Source organism: Bidens hawaiensis, unplaced genomic scaffold, assembly GCF_021521415.1.
Source record: "Bidens hawaiensis isolate Kalapana, Puna unplaced genomic scaffold, B.hawaiensis_p1.1 tig00034594_1, whole genome shotgun sequence".
Classification (NCBI taxonomy): Eukaryota; Viridiplantae; Streptophyta; class Magnoliopsida; order Asterales; family Asteraceae; genus Bidens; species Bidens hawaiensis.
Window position 1 is genome coordinate 163,463 of NW_027495974.1, and position 26,890 is coordinate 190,352.

At 33.7% G+C, this 26,890-nt stretch overlaps 1 protein-coding gene across 1 annotated transcript; it reads right to left on the reverse strand.

Moving 5' to 3' along the window:
• Positions 1-3,519: 3,519 nt before the first annotated feature.
• LOC143586264 (transcription factor LHW-like) lies at positions 3,520-13,984 on the reverse strand. The gene is made up of 11 exons (XM_077067847.1): positions 13,807-13,984; positions 12,383-12,520; positions 12,233-12,314; positions 10,150-10,191; positions 10,003-10,062; positions 9,373-9,790; positions 5,496-6,211; positions 4,766-4,867; positions 4,544-4,684; positions 3,851-3,976; positions 3,520-3,773 (listed from the first exon to the last, which is right to left on the reverse strand). The coding sequence occupies exons 1-11, from the start codon at positions 13,899-13,901 to the stop codon at positions 3,627-3,629; spliced, it is 2,067 nt and encodes a 688-aa protein (XP_076923962.1). The 5' UTR covers positions 13,902-13,984; the 3' UTR covers positions 3,520-3,626.
• Between the last annotated feature and the right edge of the window lie 12,906 nt (positions 13,985-26,890).

Below are 26,890 nucleotides of genomic sequence, written 5' to 3' on the forward strand. Positions count from 1 at the left end.
TGTTATCATGCAAATAAAAACTTAACAAAAGACAAATGAGACCTATAAAATTCATCCATTAAAACCAAATTTCATGAGAAATCATGACATGGTTGATGAGGGTGATTTTTTATAATGCCATTTCAAGTTATTTTAATCATGTGTTAGATGCCCTAAACATTACTTGGCATAAGAAATAAGTATGGGTCCACCAGAAGTTATATTTCACTTACATTCGTGGAACTTATTTGAAAGGAATATTCAGACATAATTCTTTATCATTTAAAAGGCTATTTACTTGTATCATATCTGTCTTCTATGGTCCACGGTCTTAAAGAGATCCATTCATATATACTTAATGCGATTTCATCTAAATATGTCCCTAAGTTTATTATGACATCTAGACGTTAATGAAATCAAATCAAGTCTAACATATATATATATATATATATATATATATATATATATATATATATATATGACAAATTCCCATGTCATGTACATCATTGAAACTTCCCTTATATTTTTCTAGAGATATTAAAGATCAGTGGGAGCCTTAAGTGTCTCAGTCATAACTTACAAGATTTGCAAGAGGTGGTGGAGTGAAAATTGATAATATATCAATTACACCTGTTGTACAAGACACTGCTCCATTACAACATTATTCCATTAAAACTGATCTCTTTTGAATTTACTACTGCTCTTACAAAAGTTTCATTGTTGCTTAAACGTGGGCAAATTCAGATTTCTTTTTAAATTAATCCTAACTAAGAGAAACTACAACAACTTAAATTATTAATTTATTTCTCTGTTAGAATCTATTGGTCTTTAAATATTGACCATAAGCATGATAATTTCCTAAGAGTTTCTAAGGTCAGTGGGAGCAGTAAAAGTCCTATAATGACTTGTTAAAAGTACAAGAGGCGGGGGGAGAGAGTCATTAAATTTTACTCCAAATTTAACTCTAGTTACACCTCTTGTACACCATACTGCACCAACTCTTACACACTTAGAATACTGAAAATGATAGCAACCTAACTAAGAGCTAATCCATAAAACTGAGACTTTTAAAATTACCCAATAATCAACTTAAGAGGCCATCTAGGTTTTAAAACCTACTGACATTGATGATTATGTAACCTCCCTAACTAAAGTTGAAATGGATGTTGGAAAATTTAATGATCATACTCCTTATAATTAAACCTTTAAATCAATTAATCTTCTAAATGGAATAAAGCTATTATTAGCAAAATTGACTCCATAAGTCAGAATAACATTTGAGATTTGGTTGAATCACCTAAGAGTGTTTATAACTAAACTAAATCCCAATAATAATAATAATAATAATACTAATAATAATAATAAAGTTAAGACATTAAGAAGCATGATTGATTGTTAAAGGTTTTATTCAAGGAGAAACCAATTATCAAAGAATCTTCTTACTTACATTACAAAAGATTTCTTTAAGTATCATTATTGTTCTAGTAGCTTATAATAGTTAAGAGCTACATTAGATGAACATTAAAACAACTTTCCCTAACAATCGGCTTACATACTTATTTGTTCATAAAATAACCTAAAAGTTATAAACTGAAGGTCAAAGAACTTTTAGTCTATAAGTCAATAAAATTCACATATGGGTTAATGCAAACATCAAAATGTGATAAAATCTTTATACAATTATTTTCATAAAAAACTAAGTGGATTAATATATCTACCTCAAGATGAGTGGGAACAACTAAAAACAAACTTGTCTTATATAGATGACATTCTTCTGACAAGTATATGTTACATAAGTCAAAACATTGTTCGTACATACTTTGATATGATAGACCTTAGAGATATTCCTTACGTAATAGATATCATAACATTCTGAGATAGACCCAAAGGGACGTTAGTTTTTTTCTATAAGTTTACCTTAAATGGGTTCTTACACATGTAACAAACAATATTGCTTTATTTAAAGGATAATAGGATCTTTGAGATTATTACCTTATGCTTCATTAAGTAGAAGCCTTATGTAGGTTCAAGTCTATACTCGTTCAGATATTACTCAAAATTGCAACACACTAGATATGTCTAGATTAATGTGAAGCATCTAAAAGAGTATTAAAATATTTTTAAAAGAAACGAAAGACTATAATTTAAAAGAAGAAGTGAGAATTCAAACCGGTAGACTATTCTAAACTTTGTTATATTCAAAGATAACATAATGTAATTTTCGGGATATATTCTTGTGTCAGCAGATAAATCTATCTCATGGAGGAGTCATAATGAACTGATAACAACAATCTAAGTTATAATGACATAATGTTGATTAGTCACAATGCAATTAACAATAAATGTTGTTGAAATTTATCAGTGGACTCATAAGTTTTATTATTCATATAAAATATATATTGAAGACTAATTGTGATAAAGTCAGCTATCATGTTTTCTCAAACAGTAACAGTTCGAGAGGTGCTGCAATAAATTTCAATATGAAACTAATTATTCGTTTATGAACGAATTGAGGAATCTAAATTTTCGTATCGAATACATTCATGATATGCTTAAGGATCCGACAACTAAAAGTCTCACCCACAAATATTATGAAAGTGCTTATAATAATGGCGTGCTATTGATGACTATGCGCAACCGCATATCATACTATGAATGATTAACTATTAAATATCCTCATCAGTTTTGATTTTGTACGTCTTTTAATATTTTCTGCATGCATAATGACATATAGACGAATTCATATACAAATCAAACGTTTGGAAGAGCTTACTTGAAAATTTTGATCATAACTACTTAGGTTTTAAATAAGGATTGCAGTATGATTAATGAGGGTCTTGAGCTGATGTACAATTCAATGACTGTATTTCTCTGCTCCAGTTTAAGTTTAAAGCTAAAATGAGTGTTAACTCCTGATCAGGCTTATCTAATACTCATAATAAATTATTACTCGGCCAAGTGGGAGAATGTAAGAATAAATATATATTATATATTTATTAATATGACCATCATTATCATATATATAATAATATATCAAAATAAATTGTTGATGGGTCATATTACATTTACTAGCTATTAAAGGGTTTCCCCTTGGGTGTATAATCCTCTCTCCTAAACCTGGTTCCTCTCAAGAACTCTAACACCATTCTTAACTATACATCCTAAAGGGGAACTCGATCAAGATAAAAAACATGTCGACTACATCATACTATGTTACGATTATTACTCTCCATGCTGTAACAGGTTCATAGGTTTATTTTTATTCATGTTTTTCTATTACTTGCATGAAGAACTGACCAACACAAATCAAATTATATGTATAAGTTAACTGAATGCAAAATACATTGTTAGGCAAAATAGTTTATATAAACTAAAAATAATAGTGGAACTGGGAGCAAAAAACTATATTAAAAACAACCGGTAAAAAACACATAAATGAACACCAAGATTCAGCTACATGTGCGCACCAAACCTCTAAAACAACTACAAGAATTTTACAAGAACAAGTTTCAGTCAGTTTGACTAATAACATACACATTTGGTCAACAACGAAAACCAGGCTGGGATCATGTCGGTCATAGCAGACCCGCTCTCAACATCTCCAAGCCACACCGTGACCCGTTACTGAACACTACTCGGTCCAACACTCATAGGGTTGTTTGCCACCTGGCGAAAGATTGTTCATGGACTGAAATATTAGCATTCACACCGCAATTACCACCATTTTTGGCACCTTGATTTAAAAGGCTAACAAGTGCAAGAAAAATTTCCATTCTTGTTACATCCCTGTTGGCCTGTTAATGTCAAGTGTTTGTTAAATATAACTGGTTTTAACATAAGTTATTGATTGATTAGTGTCGTATAGTGTTACCTCTACAGTAAAATGGGCCCATATCTTGTCGTTACGCGACTCCATCACCCCTTTCAAGATGGTTAATCCTAATCCTTTAATACCATCCGCTATCTCCAAAAACGAGCCTCGTTCTTCACATAGCATCTGCAACCCGACACAAGCAAACATACAGGTGTCATTTCTTAATATACCGAGCCAAAATGGGCTCAGGCTTGAGCTTGAAGTTAACAAGCCTGTATGATTCAGCTCGTTTATATTAATGAGCTGAAAAGTCGAGCCACCTTGTGACTCACTGAGCCGGCTCGTTAATTTGTTATTGCACATTGATATTTAAAAGGCAAAAACAAATTTTTAACACATGATGCAAAATATATAAATAGAATATTAATAATATCATGTCTTATGTTTTGTTTTTTCTCAAACATTTTTAAAGATTGACGCAGATTCAAAATATTATGTGTTACTTTTTGTTCTTTTTTAAAATGTTTTCATACGCTGTTATTAGTATTATTATATTATTCTTATTCTTTGTATTATTATTACTACTATATATGCATATTAAAAAGTTGGGGTGTAGTTTAAACGAGCGAGCCATGAGCCGAGCCATGATCGAGCTGCCCGCTTTTTGAACAGTCCTAGTCATCCTAAGTGCGCATTCAACATACCGCATGTGTTTAGGTGATAAAATGCCAGCTGGCAGCTGGTACCTACCTCCACAAGCATTTGACGAGGTGAACTGAGATCCTCGACTATTATAGGACAGACCATTGATTGTGAACCGACCTCGTACGCCCATGTTACACCTCCTTCAAAGTTGTCCCTCAACAATACTCCACCGTCCTTGCTCACAAGCTATAGTTGAATCAAATAACAAAAACCTGTTAACATACGGTTCTTCCAAAATACAAGCAATAATTTAATCTAAAAATATACCTTTGATTCACCAGTGTGTTTTAGCTTGTCTGCATGCCTTGTAACACTTTGCAAGAAAACCATGTGCTTGATGGTGCGTTCTAGCAATGCATCGATGCTACACTGTTTATAATAACAAAAATAATATAAGAAAAACATACACTTCAAATGTGGCAAGATGGGTCAGGTTCGGGTCGGATTGAGTACCAAGTTGAAACAGATCATCAGTCAAAGCGAACATCCCAAGGTTGGGTCGACACTTTTAACCCATTTTTTTTGTAAATAATTAAAACGTTAATTATGATTGTAATAAAAACTATAGAAGTCAATCTTTGCATTTGGGTTCTTTTAAGTCAACTTGAACAGGCCAATGTGGGTCTATTATAATTTGGCAACGGATCAAAATGGGGCATTCTTATAAACTTGTTAACTTAAAACGAATAAAAATGGGTTTTAACAACACCCACAACTATTTTGAGCCCAACTCATATTTCTCAAAATCATGTTTGACCTTTCATCTAACCCGCCCCGTGTGCCTGCAAAGCTTACTTTTGAAATAAAACACAACCCAAATCGACTCATATTTGAGAAAACGGGTTAAAAATGCCCACCTTTACTTCTGGTCAAACAGATTATTTAGAAGGAAATTAACCAAATCTTAGTAAAAGTCAAACCTTGGGGTCGCAATTCGCAAAACATTATATTTTAAGTTTTGTAAACTCAAAACTAATAGATAGAAAGCCATTTTAACCTTGGCACTATTTGGAACAATTTCTCTTAATTCTTTCACACGATCTTGAATCATTTGGCGATCTTTAGGTCTAGGTCTAGGGTTTTCTCCTGGTTTAAGTCTCTTACGGTTCGATTTGCCGACATCATCACTCTTTTTAACATACCCAGATGCAACACCACAATCTTTCTTCAAATCCCGTCTTTGGTCAACCCAAGAGTTGACTTGTGATGAAATTATAGAATTGGAATCAGAAAAGTTCCCTCCATCTTCTTTTGAAACCCCAGACTTATAAGAAAAAGACCGTGTTACCCCTGTAATTTTTACACATTTGGGCCCACCAATCACATTAATCCCCCGATTAGCCCAGCACGGTGATGAATATGATAAAGTATCATCTGCAATTTGTTTGGAAGTTGAGTGAGTCTTGGAGACAACTGCATCTAGAAGATGATCACTGGCGGTTGATGAATAGATTCCGCTATCAGATTCTCCATCATAAACTGTGAATGAATCTAAAACCGCACAATCGTTTGGTTCCATTCGGTTATTAGTAAAGGTATCCTGATTTCCACTGAATAACTTGGTTTTTAAATCCATTCCCACAACGTCAAACAAGTCATCACTTGATGGAGGTTTCAAACATGTTTCTTCTGATGACATTGTAAGGGCCTGAAATAGTTCGTGCTCTAGGTTTTCATTATTGGAAGTCAAATTGATCTTCGTGCACTGCTCGTCTGCAAGATAAACACAAGTTTTAGTGAATAGAATAGCTGACGTAACTGAATCGAAATAACCAAACCTAATAAAAAAACTGACAGTTTGGTTTTATGTTTTTTAAAAAACGGATTTTTGGGTTCGGTTCCGGTTTTGCTATAACCAAAAACCGAATTGAATTGTGAAAACCGATTTAAAGTAATTTACAAGAAATTAATGACCGGTAATAATCAATTAATTATTAATTAACAAAGAAGTTTAAGCCCAAAGTTGCAGGCCCATTTTCAACATTTGGCCATTTCTATATCCAAAAATTTTGAGCCAAAAATTTTAGGTCTAAATGTGTAATAATTAATAATTTAACAAAAAATTTAGGCCCAATGTTTCAGGCCCTTTTTCATCATTTGGGCCACTTTTTTACACAAAATTTTCAAGCCCAAATGGTAAAAATGAAAATCTGAAACCGCACCCATTGTAAAAACAAAGTCCAAAAAAACCTAAACCGAACGTTTTCAAAAATCGATTTTCGCTTTTTGGTTCTGTTTTGAGTCCCAAACCAGCCCATGCACAACCCTAGGTCAAACAAATAAGTTAAAAACTAGCTAAAAATGTAATATATATTAATATATATATATATATATAGGGGAGGGTTATCCTAAAAATAAGTAGTTTCCTAGGAAGACTAAGAATAAATCATAGCCATTGGATCATATTAATCAATCGTGGAGATTTAAAATTACCAAAAACCGTCGTAGTTTCCTAGAATTACTCTTTTACCATTATAACCGACATAGTTTCCTAGAATTATTCTTTCACCATAGGTTTTAATGCCAAATGTCAAAATTCTATTGGTTCTTACCATTCCTAGGAAACAACTTCTTTTTATTTGAACCCTTTTATATATATATATATATATATAGGATGAGTATCATTACAGAAATGTTAAATTATTTAAGAACTTGAAAGAACCCTTAAAAACTAACGTTTTTTATAAAACTTTTTGTATGTTAACGTTAATTGAGTGTAGTTTTATCATTTTTCTATATGTATATTTACAATTACAATTTTGAAAATTAGTTTCTATACATATCTATGCTTTTTGTTTACACCTATGTAAATTTGTTAGTTATAAATTTTACACATATGTAAACTTGTGATTAACATATGTAATCAAAACTTTTTATATAAAATATGATAAAACTACTATTAAATAATGTTAATACATAAAAAAAAATTAAAAAAACGTTTGGTTGCTTAGAGTTCCTAAGAGTTCTTAATTTTTTTAGAGTTCTTAAATGATACCAACCCTATATATATATATATATATATATATCAAACAGGTTAAGTCACCTAACGTAATTATTTTAAAATTATAGTGTTTTAAATAAGGGTGGCAAACCCAACCCAAATGGATTGTTTTGGGTCAAGATGGATAAACTTTAAAAATAAAATGGGTTAGGATGGATCATAAAAGTTCTTCAATGGGGACAAGATGGGTTGGAAATATACAAGTGAGTTTCATTTATAGGTTAAAATTGATCAAAACAAAATATCCAATTTATCCGAAATTTATCTAATTCAAAATACCCAAACTATCACGTGCGAAACAAAACTCATCCAAAACCCAAAAATCAATCAAAACGAAACAAAAACCCCGAACCGAATAAAACGAAACAAAAACGAAACTGAACCGAAATAGAAAACCGACCGAAACGAAACAAAAAAACGGGAATGGAACCGAAAAACTGACCAAAACGAAAAAAATAAAAGCGAAATGCAACCGAAAAGCTAACCAAAACTAAACAAAAACACAGAATCGACCAAACCGAAACAAAACTGAATCGAAATAGAAAAACGACCAAAACGAAACAAAAAACCGATATGAAACCGAAAAGTTGACCAAAACGAAACAAAAAAAAGTGAAATGCAACTGAAAAGCGGACCAAAACAAAACAAAAACACCGAACCGACCAGAACGAAACAAAAAAAACAAAACGAAACTGAATTGAAATAGAAAAACGACCAAAACGAAACAAAAAAATCGATATGAAACCGAAAAGCTTACCAAAACGAAACAAAAAAAAAACGAAATGCAACTGAAAAGCTGAAATCAATACAAAACAAAAACACCGAATCGACCAAAACAAAAAAAACCAAAACGAAACTGAACCGAAACCGAAAAGCTGACCAAAATGAAACAAAAAAAAAAGCGAAATGCAACTGAAAAGCTGACCAAAACAAAACAAAAACACTGAACCGACCAAAGCGAAACAAAAAAACCGAAACGAAACTAAACCGAAATAGAAAAACGACCGAAACGAAACACAAAAACCGAATTGAAACTGAATAACTGACCAAAAGGAAACATAAAAAACTAAATGCAGTTTAAAAACCGGACCAAAACGAGTCAAAAACACTGAACCGACCAAACGAAACAAAAAAACTGAAACGAAACTGAACCGAAATAGAAAAACTGACCAAAACGAAACAAAAAAAAAGCGAAATGCAATCAAAAAGCTTACCAAAACGAAACAAAAAAACTGAAACGTAGCCGACCAAAATAAAACAAATGAATCGAAACGAAACAAAAAAAAATGAAATGCAACCGAAAAAACTGACTAAAACAAAACAACACTGAAACCGAAATCATTGAAACCGAGTAGATACTGAAACCAACCGAAATGAAAAAAAACAAAACCGAACCGAAAAAACCCCCCGAAAAACTCGAACCTGAACCGTTACAAAACGTGTTTTTTTTAATAAACGAGGATGATGGGGGAAACATTTTAGTTATTTTACATTTTGCGTTTTTTATTTATATTTTTAGTTTTTATTTTTTTAATAGTTTTTTTGAATATTTTTTTGACGGGTTTTTAAAACCCTTTGTATGTCAACCTTCACTTGGGTCAAGATGGGTTAGTTTTACCCATCTTGACCCATATCCATCCTAACCCTTTATTTTAAAAATCCATCCTGACCCATATCCATCCTGACCTGACCCATACCTATCCTGACCCATCACCAAAATTCAACCCAACCTACTCCCATTGCCACCTCTAGTTTTAAATCATGTTTGGCACGCTAATTGTTAATAACATTTTTTTATGAAAACCATTTCAGGTCAATGGAACCCGACCCGCCATGTGGCCTCTAGCTGAATCTAAACTTAAAGCACACTTACCAAAACGGGCATCTGGAAAAGACCGTTGACCCGAGCTTGCAACATTGTTCGACTCTGTTATCCGAGACATCATAATTTCATTCCCAGTATACCCCAAATGCGCATACGATACAATATGTTGTTCCATTAATCTTAATGGGTCATAGTTTGTTGAAAATGGATCAAAAGCAGTTTGTTGACCACTGCTTCTGGAAGCCTGAGGTGAGTGGACATGAGCTCGGGTGGGGCCTGTTCGGTTGCATATGCCAGGAGTAAAAAGTGTACAGTCTGTCACTTTAGTTTTCCCTGATGAATGACAGACGGTTTCCTGAAGATTTTGATTAATATTGTAGTTTTCTGATAATAACGCACCGGGAACGCATCCGAGTTGAGAAATTAAACTACTGACATCATTCACAAATCCCATATTCTCCATGATCTGTAATAAAATATAGCAGATTGAAACAAATTATAGTATTTAAATGTTTTGGGGAAAGTTAACGTACAAATGAAATTAACCTACTTGTATATATAATTACTCTACTTGATACTCATGTTAAACACGTTATTTCATTTGTATTTGATCCAAACCCTAAATGTTTTTGCTTAAAAAATGTAAATTTGAAAATCAGAAGACCAAGATGGACTTACAGTTGAGGTTGAACCGAGTTGAACAACACCGTGAGGATGAACAGGAATAACCGCTATTGTCTGTTACAAAAAATAGAGAACTGTTACAATTTTGCAGGCAAGAAATTTTAATGATTACTGGAATTTTAAATCTAAATATTGCTTTACCTGAATGCCAGCTGAGAATTGTGTATAAACCTCATTAGATACCTGTTAGCACATTGAAAAACAGATTGTTAATATTATTATTAATCAAGTTAACCGAAAGTATTATTGAATTTAACATTTAAAGACAGATTGTTAATGTTATTATTATTTTTTTGAAGGTGTTAATCTACTACTCTAATAAAAGAATACCATTTTGTGCCACTTGTCACTCTCTCAATCATCCTCATATTTTTAAACCCATTTTGTTATTTGGATCCCATGTGGGTCATTACCTAACCCAAAATAGTATTATTCTTATGTATATATAAAACAAGTGTATTAATGTTTATTTATTTCTTCTTTTTATATTTTAACGTCATAAAATGAAACAATTTAGCTATAGAAAAAGAACATGCCAGATGAGATTGAAGTGGTCGGAATATTGTTTTATTATTATTTTTTTTAGTATTTTCAGGTACATAAAATAAAATCAATTATAATACTTTCTTCCTTGAAAATTTTCATTATATACATTTGACTACATTCTCGTAAATTTGTTTATCGATATACTAACAATTTAAATGTATTCTTTTGGTTTATTTTGGAAAGATAGAATCATGAAGCTCTTTTCTTAGCTATCATATATATAACTAGCTTTTATTCCCTGTAATACGGAGTTGTTTTATATTATTCATTTCTAATATTAATATATTTTTTTAGATTTTAATTTTATTTATTGTAAGGAAATTATTAGTATACTTAGGATTTGATGATGAACAGGTTTCACAAATAAATGAGATGTTATAACCCTGTTTAAAAGCTATATGAGTTTGGTGAGACCCACAACCCGATTTTTTTTACTATAAAATTGTTTATTAATTATAAATAATATCTTTAAAAAACGGATACTATTTGTTAGCATATCCCTATTTTATAGGATTTTCATATCAAGTAATTGATGAGATTAATTTTTAATATATGAGATGTTATAACCCGTTTAAAAGGTTGTCTGGGTTTGGTGAGACCCAAACCCGTGAATTCGATTTACATGCATGAGAAACCTTCATTTACAAATGAAGCAATCTGGTGGCTTGAGAGAATTTAAGGAGACTTCGTTTATATATATTTAAGATAAGATTAAGATTTTAAACATAATCTTGTTTTAGTATTTATGGTTGGCTTGTACTTGAAAGAACATGTGTTTTCACACGGGCATCTATACGTCGTTTCATCAAGATTTACAGGCAAACATTGACTAAAAATTTTGATTATTGATAAACTGGTATATTGACCAACACAACCTCAAACATAGTGTACAAGGAAATTTTCTCTTATTAGTACATATTTGCTGTAATGTTTCTTTAGTAATTCCTATATTTTTAATATAAATTGTAATTTTATTAACAATATATGATAATTGTGTTGTCGATTGTATTTTGATAAATGTTCAAAATTTTAAAATTTTCATAAATTCCCGTGTAATACACGGGGCTCAAACTAGTATTATTATAATTGTTGTTTTTATTTATTAAGACAATCGCAAGTGTATTTAGTCCACAAAACCTCGTAAAGTAATTTATATAAAATAGTTATTTTTGCTATGATCAAACTAACAATAAAAAAAACAGATTTTTATTATTATTAATTAAGTTAACATATGTGTATTTAATGCATAAATCCTCGTAAAGCATTTTATATATATATAAAAATAATATTATTGTTAATTAAGTTACTTAACGTGTATTTTAATGCATAAAACCTAGTGGCACATTTTATATAAAAAATAAATATTATTATTAAAATAACATTAAAAAAAATTGTTATTATTATTAATTAAGTAAGTTAACCAAAAGAGTATTTAATGCATAAAACCGCGTAAAGCATTTTATATTAAAAAAAATAGATCATTATTATTATTATTATTATTATAATATAGCTTTTTTAATAATATTTGACACTAATTATTCATATAAATTCTAAAAAACTTGAACAAAATTGTTTCGGGTTAACCTAGCCTACACAGAACGGTCAAACATTAAACCTTCTAGGCTCTAGCCAGTAAGAGTGACCTCTAATGAGTTAATCTAAATAGATAAGTTTAGACCTCGGGTGGATGGACGCCTAGGATTTTGTTATCCCGTATAATCCACTGATGATTTCTAGTAAATGCAACCCTCCCGACTAATCTGAAATAATGTTAAGAACTTAGTAAACAATAAAACACAAAACAAAAAATGACGCTTTAGAGACTCACCCTTCTCCTAAAAGATTGATGTAGTTGTCTTTCATCATTTTCGTTACAAGCAAGTCGATTTTATTTGTGGTTTGAACTCCATGTGCGCCATTAGTATAAATCACGGGTTCATAATAACATTCTTCCCATATTAAAAGCCTAAAATAAAATATAAAAAACTAGTTAGCAAGTGATGGACAATAAAAATAATCCATAAGTAACCACAACTAGAGTGTTCATCCCATAATTATAATAATATTTTAAGCATTCTAATCTAGGTTTAATACCATGGAACATAATAAAAATAATTAATACCATGTTAGGTTATTAAAAAATTAATACCATGTTATACAATAAAAAAAATATATCTATGTCAGCATTTTTTAAAATTTAAATCTTGACCCGTTTAAACAGTAAATGACATTTTCTTTAAAAATCACCAGTACACGTATTTTAAACAAATTCAATGACTATACTGTACTAAAAATTTGTTGAGCGACTTTTACGTGCCAAACAAGTAGGTTGGTTCTTTACAATCTTACCCTTTCAACCTACAAAATAAAATATAAATAAATAAATAGATTTATTATGATTACTAAAATTTCAAAAACATCCCTTCAATTGGGAGAAAATTATTTGCTTTTGGATTCATATATACATGAAAAATCACACGAACCGTACGCGTTAATAAATTATAATATCCGGATTTAGATTCCGACCCGTTAAACTAGTACTAGTGTCCTTGAAAACACAAGTGAAATTACAACACATGGAGTCAGGAGAAAGAATACAAACAATAACAGACACTAACCTACAATAAACCAGACACTATACCACAATATACCTGCCCTGTTTCCTCAACTGACATTGCACCAAGACAAATCAAAGGAATCTAAATATTAGAATCCAACAACACCAACCAAAATTCACAAGTCAAATATTAAAAAGACCATACAGAATCAAATCAATAACATGTCAGATCTTATAAACTATATCCAAAACACCAAATCTCCTCAAATAATCTTTTATGCCCTAAAGCAAAATCACATTCTTAGCTCATGTTATCAGCTTGGATCGTTTAACTGACGAGCTCGTTTTGAGCTTTGTTTCTAAAGTTTGAGTTACGCTCGTTTATTATTTATTAACTAATTCATATACATCTATAATTATATTTTTTTTTACATTTGCTAAAATATAGCAAGTTTTATCATAATTTTATATAAATACAATATAAATAAAAAGTTAAAAAACTAAATGAGAATCATATAAAAAATAAGCTAAGCTTTACTAAAAAAAACTTATTTTTAGGCACGATTCTTTGATCTCAGGCTTTGGTATTTCAGACCCATGATTCTAATATGTTTGAAAGAAGATGACATTATATCAAACAGAAGCCAAAACATTAAAACAAGGATTAAAATGAAGCAAGCAAGTAAGTAACTTACTTAGGGTTTTGACAGCCAATCTTCCAGAAAATAGCATAAGACCATTGATTAACACCACAGAGAGTCTTGAGAGCTTCTTTCAACAAATAACCCATATCGAAAAAAAAGAAAACAATAACTGAACTAACTAACTACCGCGGCAGGAGGCTCTTCCGGCCTGTTTGGTTCTGAACCCACCCAAGATCAAAACCCTAGTGGTTGTAGACATGTAGAGACAGATGGGTTTGAATCAGAAAGACATGAGGGTTTTTAGTTGGGATTTTAGAGAGAGAAAGTAAGAGAGATGGGTTAAGATTCTTTTTGTGGTGAAAGAAAAGAAAAGATAGAATTAGATTTGGTAAAGGTGGGTGAGTGATTGATTCTTTCAGTCACTAGATCACAAATGCTATACTGTCTATGCTCTGCTTGTTTGTTTTCTTTCTTCTATCTCTGCCTGCAACATTAGATTTTGAACCAAACTCATATCAATTCTATTAAATCATGACATAGATGATACTTTAAAATCTCTGTCTTTGTCTCTCTCTTTGGATAAATGCTTATGTTGCTAGGCAGCTCTTTAATTATTATTATTATTATTATTATTTTATATATAATATTTTTTATTTGTAATTTCACTTGTGTAAATTTGTAATTTTAAAAATATGTGTTTTATCTTGTGTTCCAGGTTTTTGACTTGTCAATGGGTTCAAATGAGCAAAGCTGCTGCTGAACTACTTGAGTTCGGATTAATAAAAGGCTTGAAATGAGCCCAACTTTTGAGCTTGAGCCCGAGCCTCGAGAAAAGTTCGTTTAATTATCGAGCTAGAGACTTATATAAGAAGCTCGTTTAGGCATGTCAAGCCGTAACTAGCCCCTTGTGTATTTGTAAAATTTGTCTCTTTTGAGACTTTTATGTATTAAATTAGCATTTCACAGACAAGCTCGACCCGAGCTTTAGCTCGCTTATGATATTAAATGAGCTTAAGTTGATCCCAGTTCCATAACTTAAGTTTTCCATTTAATTAATAACCGTAACTTTGGGGATTCTGGCCTGGGTAGTTATCTTTGTCATATGAATTAATCTAAGTGTTTAATTGTTTATTAGTTTAAAATTGATTAGGTTTAAGTTTAATTAATTAATTAAGTTTAAGGTAATGATTATGTTTTATTATTATTATTATATTAATTAGGGCTAGGTTTTAATTAGTTTATTATTAATTTAATAGTTAAGTAATCATTAGTTAATTATTATTAAGTTTTAATTAATTAGTAAGATAAATCCCCCTCAAATATCATTAATAAATAGTCGCGTCTTGTAGTTGAGTCTAATTTGCTAGTTTCGTAATTTATAGAGTCTTGTGGGTTCGATATCCGGACTTACTTAGCTGTACTAGAGTCGACCGGTACACTTGCCGGTTAGTAGTTTAAGTTAAGTTTAAGGGTCTAGAGTATTACTTAGTGTCTAGATTAGTATAATTTTAGTTAATAATTATTTGACTATTTTTAGTACATCAGGATTTCACATACTTGAATAAGGTCTGTCCTAAGGATCCATTCCCTCTACCACACATAGATTCAATGGTATACGCTACATCCGGCCACGAGATGCTGACATTTATGGATGCATCCTCAATATTTCAACAAATCCATATGGAGCCCTCAGATCAAGAAGACACGACCTTCATGACTCCCACAAGTATTTATTGTTATATTGCTATGCCATTTGGACTTAGAAATGCAGGTGCGACCTATCAGAGGTTAGTTAACATGATGTTCAAAGAGCAACTGGGGAACACGATGGAGTTCTATATTGATGATATAGTGGTGAAGTCCAAGAAAGCTGAGGATCACATCCTGGATCTCAAGACCGCATTTGATATCCTTGACAAATATAACATGAAGCTGAATCCTGCAAAGTGCCATTTCGGAGTGAAGGTTGGCAAATTCTTGGGATACATAGTCACCAAAAGGGGGATAGAGGCGAGTCCAGAGCAGATACAAGATATCCTGAATCTAAAATCCCCAGCATCAATCAAGGATGTTCAAAGGCTGACTGGCAGGATAGCGGCACTCAACAGATTCATATCCAAATCCTCAGAAAAATGCAAAAAATTTTATGATATTCTTAGGAAGAATAAGAAGTTAGAATGGACTAGTAAGCATGAGGAAGCTTTAATGTCCTTAAAAACTTATCTTTCCTCTGCTCCTCTACTGGTAATACCCGAAGAAGGTGAACCTCTATTTCTATATCTAGTTGTATCAAATAATGATGTGAGTGCAGTTTTAGCCAAGGATCTCGAAGGTCAACAACATCCCATCTATTATGTAAGTAAAAGTCTCTTGGATGCTGAAACCAGGTATTCTTTTCTTGAGAAATTAATTTTAGCACTTATTATGGCATCTACTAAACTTAGACACTATTTTGAAACTCATCATATTCTTGTTAAAACTAACTACCCTATTAAGTCTGTTTTAAGAAAACGAGAAATGTCAGGTAGGATGGCAAAATGGTCTGTGAAGCTGAGTACATATGATATAACATGTGAACCTAGGACTGCCATCAAATCCCAGGCATTAGCAGACTTTGTGGCTGATTTCACCAGTGAACTTAAAGAAGAAGCAGACTTGGAAGTCCAACAACTTGAAGAAACCAAAGATAAGTGGACTCTATACACTGATGGTGCTTCAAATGTTAGAGGAACAGGTCTTGGGATCCTGCTGAAATCGCCACAGGGGGACATTATACCTCAATCCATATCCTGCGGATTTCAAGCCACAAATAATGATGCAGAATATGAGGCTTTGATAGCAGGATTACAACTAGCAATCGACATGAAAATCAGGTTTATCCAAGTACATGTTGATTCATTATTATTAGCTAATCATTTTAATGGTTCATATATGGTTAGAGGAGAAAAACTAATGAAATATTTAGAGCTAATCAAAAAACTAGCAAAGTGTTTCGAAATGTTTGATATTTCACAGGTACCTAGAGAAGAGAATATTGAAGCAGACGCCCTAGCATATTTAGCTTCATCCTTCAGGATGCCGGAAGGTGTCAAGATTCATATTATACATATCCTGAGCTCAGCAATAGGAGAGCAAGGTGTCAACGAAATATCAGACGATGATGAAGATATGGGAATCAAAAGTCCTGAAGATAACAAAAATTCTTGGATTATCCCAATCCGGAGATATATTCAAGACGGAGTTATCCCCAAGGATGAAAACCCAAGGGCTTTTCGCACAAAGGTAATCCCATATACTATAATGAACGATATATTATACAGAAAATCTCTTGCAGGACCATATCTTAGGTGCTTGGAAAAGGCAGAAGCTTAACAAGTTCTCCAGGATATCCATGAAGGAGACTGTGGGAATCACACTAGGGGCAGAGCACTATTCTCCAAAATCCTGAGGACCGGATACTTTTGGCCAACGATGAAGAGGGATGCTATGAATTATTCCCAAAAATGTGATTCATGCCAGAGACATAGAAACATTTTGCACCAGCCAGCAGAACCCTTGTATCCTATTATATCCCATTGGCCTTTCATGAAGTAGGGTATGGATATTGTGGGGAAACTACCAAGAGCTCCAGGAAGAAAAGTCTTTATGTTGGCCATGACGGATTATTTCTCGAAATGGATTGAAGCGGAAGCTTTTGTTCAAGTCAGAGAGAAAAAAGTTATCTCATTCATCAAGCGCAATATCCTGAAAAGATTTGGAATCCCGGCAGAGATAGTGTGTGACAATGGCTCACAGTTCATTGGAAAGAGAACCACCAACTTCTGTGCCAGTTGGGGAATCAAGATGATCACCTCAACACCTGTCCATTCTCAGGCTAATGGTCAGGCCGAGTCAAGCAACAAAATCATTATCAATAACCTGAAGAAAAAGTTGGGCTCTTAGAAGGGAAAGTGGGCCGAGGAACTACCTTTTGTTCTTTGGGCAGATAGGACCACTTCAAAGAATGCTACTGGTCAGACTCCTTCCTCATTGGTATTTGGAGCTGAAGCAGTTATCTCGACAGAGATGGTTATCCCTACAGCTAGAGTCAGTCATCAGAATCCTGAAGATAATACTCAAAGTCTACTTGAAGATCTAGATGCAGTAGAAGAACTCAGGGATTTAGCAAAGATCAGAATGGCATCTTATCAGCAGAAGATAGAAAAGTCCTACAACAAGAATATCAGGGTTCGTAGATTTCAAGAAGGGGATTTAGTTCTCCGAAAAGCTTTTCAGAATACTACAAATCCTCTGGATGGAAAGCTTTCACCAAAGTGGGAAGGTCCTTACTTGATTGACTCAGAAACAAGAAAGGGGGCATACAGATTGTCTACTTTGGATGGTGACCTGCTACCAAGGGCTTGGAACGCTATCCACCTCAAAAAATATTTTATGTAAGACTTCTATCCCGAGGATAATTGCTATCATGATAAATTTAACAGTGACGTTAAACAACTAAGGTATGTATTCGAATTTACATTTTTATTCATTTTCAATATTATTATTCCTTTGTCACGTTACTGACAAACCATTGAAGGGGTGTTAGCAAGGCTAACACCCACCCCTCACCTAGATTTTAGTGTTTTGTAGCCTGAAGACATGTGGTATCCCCACATGGAATGAAGTTAATTTGGTCCTTGCCGCGAGTCTGTTTGGGCCTTGTCGCCAGTTTTTTTGGGCCTTATCGCCAGTTAAGGTATTATTCAATGCCTTCTAAGGTTTAAGGGGTTTTCACCTCTTCTTAAGATCGCCTGTAGCGCACGTTTATTCAACCATAGTTCGAGAGGCGGGGCCAGCACATGAAATATAGTGACTTGTTACCTCGCTATCCTCAGCTATTGGTTTGAATCTAAAGTTAATGGTAGACGTACCATCCCTAAGGGCCTTGTCGCCAGTTTACTCCTAAGGTTTGAGGAGTTTTCACCTCTTCTAAGGGCTTTGTCGCCAGTTTATTCCCAAGGTTTAAGGGGTTTTCACCTCTTCTGTGGGCCTTGTCGCCAGTTTGTTTAGGCCCTGTCGCCAGTTTGTTTAGGCCCTGTTGCCAGTTTGTTTAGGCCTTGTCGCCAGCTTGTTTAGGCCTGGTCGCCAGTTTATTGAGGCCTAGTCGCCAGTTTATTGAGGCCTTGTCACCATAATTTCTGAAGTTATTTTCAGGATAATGTTAGTATTACAGACCTATCAATATATTTCTGGAATTGGAAGTACATTATGAAGAATATTCTTATTACAAGGATGAAATGATTTATACCTTATCAGAATTAGTTGCTATATGATTCTGGTATGACTTCCTATTTGTGAATATTCTTTATTTACTACTGCTTGCCTTATTTACAAAATGAATTTTATGACTTCGTGTTGGTTTATTGAATTAAACCTAATTCGTTAAGAAACTTCACCTAGATTTCTAAATTCTAATGAAATCAATTTTATTTTGAAGATTTAGTAACATGAACGAGGATAAAATACCAACATAAGTCATAAAGAGTTGTTATACTAATATCATAGTGCAGGAAAAGATTATTCAAGTTTCGCTCAAAAAGGAGCCCATCCACCTGAACCATCATATTGTTCAAAAGCATGAAATAAAAGTCAGTTTGGGCTTCGTCCTGAACTAGGATCCCTCCACCCAAACTATTGTCCTAGGCATGTTATATTATCCTTACACAACCAAAATAAAAATTGTTCAAACAACCATCAGAAACATATCAAAACAACCTGAGCACCAGGTTCAAACCTTGACACCATCACCATGATCACCCTCCTTCTTCTCTGATTCCGTCACCTCACTAGCCTTCGTCTCCTTCATCTCCTCACTAGCACCTGTCTCCTTAATCACCTCAGAGGTACCTGCCACATCAACCACTTCAACCTTCTCACCCCTCAGCATCTTCAGCTTCTTCCTCCAAGCCGCAGAATTCCAGGAATCCATCACATAGCCCTTCGCTTGCACCTCCTCTGACATCTTGAGCATTAACTCCAGGATACTGGTGGCTGCAGATCTCTTGGCCTCTTCAATAAACTCAGTCTTCTCCAACTCAAATGAAGTTATGAAGTTCACAATCTCTTTGTCCTTTATTTTGAGAAGCTTGTTCTTTATGTCAGCTGCATGTAGAAGATTGGCAATCTTGATCTCAGCCTCTTTCTGAGCCAATTCAACATCTTGGGATCTCTGATGGTAACCTTCAGTTTTTTGTTATCCCCGAATTAACCTAAGTTTTTCTGCAGATTACTATTTTCAGGATAAACAAAGATACTTACTGTTCTAAGAAAGTTGGCGAGAGCTTGCAACTTCTCTACAGCATCGGTATTGCTCATGTCGGCAAAGGGCTCAGTTTCAGCTGAAGTGGTGGCCTTCCTTTTCTTTTGGGCGGTGCTCTTTTGACGAGTTGTTGGAACCCTTACCTTCGGGGAGAGGGTCTTGGAGTGTTCCTGTTTCACCACGGTCTTGTCCTCGATGAGATCGTCCAGGTCAACAAAGCTGAAGGAAGATTTTGGCTTTGGCATCTCTGCGCAATGATTTATAAAGTTATTCTCAAGAAAGTGAAATCCTAAGAATTTTATGAAATACCCAAGATATTTACCAGAAGACATACTTTCAAGAGACTTCGCAGCGGTCGCGCTTGTTTCCCCTGTTTCTTCTTCTAACCAGAATTCTCTATCTTGTGCCGGAATTTTGAACAACGGCATGAGCCTTCGATTTGTATCTTTCCTGTACCTTATTATATCCTCAAACACAACTTCAAAAAAGAAGCCGTATTAATACAAACTGTTTGCAAAAATAAATTCTATCCTAAGAATTTCCTACCCTTGTGAACCCATTTAACATGCAAGTTTACTCCATTGGGAATAGAGTCACGGCGAACGAAAAAGAATTTCTTCTTCCAATCATGATCATTACCAGACACCTTGAGGACCATGTAAAGGCGACTGGATTTGGATTAAAGGCAATAACAGCGAGATCCGTGTGTACGAAGGTTATAGGTTGCGGCTATTTCAGGAATACCTATGGACAGTTCATGGGTTCTATTCAAGCGATCTATCGTAGACAATACTCTCCACACCATTGGCATGACCTGGGAGTAAGAGAAACCGGTGATGTCAAAGAACTCCTTAATGAGTGGAGAAAACGGATACGAAAGACCGATCGAAAATGGGTAATGGAAAAAGCAAACCCAGGTTTTAGAAGAGAAGTCAGCTTTGACTTTAGGGTCGTATGGTCTAATGATGGCCTCAGCGGGTAACGAGCCTGAATCTTTCAGAAACCTAATGTCGAGATCTTTATAAAGACATTGGTCTTCATCAGTGGCAGGGATGTGACCCTGGTCGACGAAATCTTCCGAGGTTACGAATGAGTAAGGATTGGGCGGTCGAGGGGTTCTCTTCCTTATTGTTGTTCGAATTAAAAGCTTCAGAAAAAATAAGAAATGAGAGAAAGAGGAACTGACCTGATTATGAAGCGGTAGAAAGATTATTATTTTGAGATTTGGAAATGGCTTGATTATAACCTAAAGAAACGGCTATAGGGTTTCCTAATCCGCGTACACGTCCTTTCAAGTAGCAGGATATATTTTTATTTTGAAATTTGAAATTTTTACAACTGTCAGCCCCTATCTGTAAAAATTGGGGGCAATTGTTGGGTGTAGATTTTTTATCCTCAAGATTTGTTATGATTCAAGGATTCCGAGCTATCCTACCGATACAAATATTCTGAGGATGATATTTGACTAATTCAATTGTCCTATATTATTTTTGTTTGTTTTGCAGATAAGACCACGTGATTAATGTGATTATAAGAACGTGGGATTGCAACGGATATTATTTGAACTTCTTCAACTCGAACGTGGGCAGCAACGGATCATGGGAGACTTAGTCTAGGGTTTGTTCCGGATTTCTCGGAAATTCTGTTGTATTCTTTGCTTCTTTAAATGAGCTGATAAAATCGACTAGAACACACACTTCACTGCTTTAGCTACTAGTACTCATTGTAACACTTAGCATACGATTATTTATCAGCTCCACCAGTTGTAATCACCTTTTCGTTATTAATAGAATTGATGGTGATAGTTTTCACCGTCCGGGGGTTTTTTGTGCCGGAGATTCTCACAATCAAGGGCTTTTTCCCTCGTAATCAAATCGTTGTGTTCACTCATTTTACAATCAAGCACTCTACCTCACGTACTAATTTGATCAAAAATTACTTTGTTAATTTTTGACCGAAACAAACCTAAACCAACCTTTTACTAATCTTAAATCGAAAATAATAATAAGCTGAAGTAGAACTATTGAATAAGACCGGAAGCCAAAGTCTTGAGTGAATACTGATTGTAAATATGAAAGATAAATCACTAATGTTTTGTATAGGAATTTATAAAATTTCCAAACTTTTTTTTAAAGGAGTTTGATTTATATATTAGAGTAAAGTGCCATTTTTGTCCTTACGATTTGACAAATAATGCAAATTTAGTCTAAAAAGATGAATTTTTTTGCATATGGACTCTCCACGTTCCCTAGTTCTTGCCAATTACATCCAAATCACTGATCCCGTTAAATTTAATCGTTATGTCTGGGGTAAACATGTCTTTCACACTTTTTTTATTATAATACTTATTTAAGTGAACTGCGGTTTTCGTCCTTGTGGTTTATCAGAATCTGCAATTTTAGTCCAATAGTTTCAAGTTTGCAATTTTCGTCCTTGAAGTTTCTTTTCACTTGCAATTAAACCCGAATTTATTAACCTCGTTATGTCTGGTCGTTAACCCATTTGTGTGCCTCTCACGTGACGACCAATTTTATTGTTTTTCTCCCCAAATAAACCTCAGTCCTAATTCGCAAGCCCCTCACATAAGGGGCTGGGGTGTATTTGGGGAAAAAAGAAAAAATAAGGAACATAACTGCCACTCACGTGAAGGGCACACTGATGGGTTTAACGATCAGACTAACGAGATTTGGGAATTCGGGTTTAACTGTAAGTGAAATGAAACCATAGGGAAGAAAATTGCATATTTGAAACTACTGGACTCAAACTGCAGATTTGAAGTTTGAACAAACCAGAGGGACGAAAACCGTTGTTCACTAAAATATGTATTATAATAAAGAAATAGTGAAAAGACATGTCTACCCCTAACTTAATGATTAAATTTAACGTGGTTAGTGATTTGGATGTAATAGGCAAGAAATGGGAAACGTGGAAGGTCCATATGCAAAAAACAAACTTTTTGGACTAAATTCGGATTATTTGTTAAACCACAAGGACGAAAATGACACTTTACTCTTTATATTATTATATATAACTAGTGATTTATACGACGCGTTGTGCCAAGGCAGGTCGATAAAACCTGGGCAGAGGTAAAACCCAAGCGTTGTCGGTCATAATCGTTCAGACGGTAAGTCAACGTGAATTCGGTCGGTTTCGGTTACAAGCGTTATTGTACCGGAACTAAAACAAAAAAATTACAAAAATTGAGGTGGATCAATGTGGTGGCGCCGGTAGGTAAAACTCAAGCGTTGGTAAAACTTAACAGTTGTCGATCCCGGGAGTTGAGGCGGTGAGTCTATACAAAATTCAGTCAGTTTCCGTCACGTTCGTTATAGTATTGGATCACTAAAACAAAAAAATGGAATTCGGTCAGTGAAATAAAACACACGAACTAAAACAAAACGTGGTGAGTTTACGTAAATTCGGTCGGTTTGTGTTACTTCATTACAATACGAGAACTTTAAAAAACCAACATTTTTTTCTATTCGATCGGTTTTCGTTACATTTATTACAAACCAAAATTATTATTAAAAAACATGCACCAATAAAGTATCGTAAAGTAGCCTAATAGGCTTCTCATGAGACCAAAACAATTGTTATATATATATATATATAAAGGGTTCAAATAAAAAGAAATAGTTTTCTAGGAATGGTAAGAACCAATAGATGTTTAACATGTGGCATTACAACATATGGTGAATGAACAAATCTAGGAAACTATGTCGGTTATAATAGTAAAAGAATAATTCTAGGAAACTATGACGGTTTTCGATAAATAATAAATCTCAACCATTGATTAACATGATCCAATGGCTATGATTTATTCTTAATCTTCCTAGAAAACTACTTGTTTTTAAGATAACCCTCCCCTATATATATATTAAATAGAGTTAACTACAAAAATGGGATTTTATCAGTAACGGTTTTTTGTTTTTTCACACTAAAAGATACCATGTGCCTTGCACACATAACGTATTTAGGGTATTTTTTATATTGTTTTTATTTATTTTGTTTAAAGTCATTCAAAAGTTAATAAAAAACAGAATAAAAGACATTTGTTCTACTAAATATTTCAAAATTTTTATCTTATTATTTGTAGGTAGGGGTGTTAAAAATACGCGCATCTCATTAACCTGATATGATGAAACTCAAATAAGCTAATTTGGGTGGGTTAAATTGGATCAAAAGTATTAATCAGGTTATTCGGTTTAATATGGTCGGGTTTCGGATTCACTTTTGGAAGGAAAAATATCGGGTTTCGGGTTAACCCAATTAGTGGTGATACTTAACTTACAATAACGAAAATGTGAAATAAACACTAAAAAAGTTAATACTGGAAGTTTTATAAAGGAGTTGATTATTCTGCTTGTTAAAAAATCGTTTGGCGGGAAGTTCATTTTATGTTGTGTTCATTTAATTAAACAAATGAAGATGAACGCATGTTCACTCGTTCATCTATGTTCGTGAACCTTCGTTTATGATCAGTCATTTTAAGTTTGTTTACATTCGTTCATGTTTATTTACATTTTAATAGAAAATTATTAAATATTATATGCATTTAAAATTATATCAATCTAATATGTTTTATATTTGTTTGTTTGTGTTCATTTAGATGCGTTTATTTATGTATGTTTGTGTTCGTTAATGTATGCACATTATAACAAACCACAAAATAAATTTAAGGAAAAAGTAAGGAAATGAAAGGAGAAAAATCCATCCCACATTGGTGGAGGAAGGAAAAAGAGAGCCTTCCACCATGGTATAAATATGAGTGTGAGTCCTTGTCCCACATCGCTAGATTATAAAACTAGTGAGTTCTTTATAAGAAAGAAAATTCATATGTTAATGTTCTTATAAGACAAATCACACCCAGTGGTCCTAGCGGAGGGTGCGAAACACCCGAAAGCGCACGGGCGAAGTGCGAGGGGCGCAATGTGGCGCTTTGATGGCGCACTTTGCACTTCGCATCGCCGTTTAAGGGCCGCCTTAGTATTTTTGTGGAAAATTAAGATTTTTAGTAATCCTTCCATCGTGATACGCGACGGGTTTATATTAGCCTCATCGTGTAGCGCGATGACGTGAAAGTTATCCAGAAACATTGCGGCGATGATATATCAAAGTAACACCATCGTGTATCGCGACGTGGAAGCTACGCAGACGAGACACATTGCATGCCACGTAGCATGCCTAGTGCTGACTCGGCCAAGCTACGAGATTCTTCGCGATACGCGACGCCCTTTGTTTATGGCCATCGCCTATCTCGACGGGCACCAGAAATTGCTATAAATAGGTTGGCAACGGGACTTTCATTTCTCGTCCCAAAATTCCGATTTCTCTCTGAATTCTCATACATATATATATATATATATATATATATATATATATATATATATATATATATATAAAGAATATAGTATAATACCCGAGTTATCGTAACGATATCCTATCCGATCGAAAGAAACATACGCGAATCCAAAAGCTCTGCCTATTAAGGTAGGACATTGTGCCATCGTGTAAAGTTTCTACTCTCGTGATTATCGTTATGATTATTGGTTTTATACTAATCTAGATATACTACATTGTGTTTATCCTAGGTGCTTAATACCAAGAGGTGTTCATTAATTGTAAACTTGCAAGGTGAGACATTCGAGTTTTTGTACCACTCACATTTGCGTGAGACAATTGTTTTTCTGAAACTGTCATGATGATTTCAAAACCTATAAAACTCATGACAGATGGTCTAAATGTTTTCAAATTTTAAATACATTACAGTGATTAAGTCTCTGTAGACTTACGAGATGGTTACTACTAGTATTGTGGGGTTTTGTATACAAGGCCTGCCTACTGGGCTATTACACATTACGTATTGGACAAGTGTTATCCAATAAGTAATATGACCACAATCATAGATACGGTCGGGTGACAAGTACCTTTCGGTAATTTGTAAGCAGGCAGAAGTAAAAACATCTTAATGATGTAAATGTAAAATGTGTCATTTACAAATGAATGTACTCACCAGTATTTCTTGCTGATCAAATATTTTAACATGTTTCAGGTGACTTGTTAGAGACAAAGGAATGATGCCTGCGGGCTTCCAGCTTAAATAAGTGGCTTGTCACCAGAATAAAGAAACGTGTTTTGTAAATTAGGGTTTATCCCTATAAAGCTTATGTTTGTATCAAAATGGGTTAAATTCCCAGTTTATAATAAAAATAAACATGGTGTTTTTATAACTCTGATCATTTTTCCTAACTACGGTTCTGATGAAATATTCCGCTGTAAAATAATTTAATAAACACCGATACCACCAATCAATGTTCACGGCTTCCCTCCCAGGGTATAGGGCGGGGGCTATGACACACATATATGTTCCTTCATGTTCGTTAACTTTGTTTAATTATGTTCGTTTATGTTTGTGAACTTTTTGTTTAGATTTTAATGAACGAATAAAACAAAAACAACCATGATCATTTTTTAACTAACAAACATGAATACAAATATTTGTTCGGTTAAATACTCGTGTTCATTTAATGTTAAATGAACGAACGCGGACATGCCTTTGTTCATGTCTGTTTGGTTCATTTAAATGCCTATATGTAATTACAAGAAAATTACTTGTTAAAATAATTAAAAATTGAGTGGAATAAAAAATATTGCAGCCCACTATTTATAAACACAAAACTCAACTTATAAAATTATAAAGTAACATGGTTAACCGACAAACCCGACCCGATTAACCCGACTGGATTAACCCGATTAACACCCTTACTTGTCGGATAAATCTTCATCTCTTATATATATATATATATAAAACAATACAAGGTAAAAAGAAAAGATATT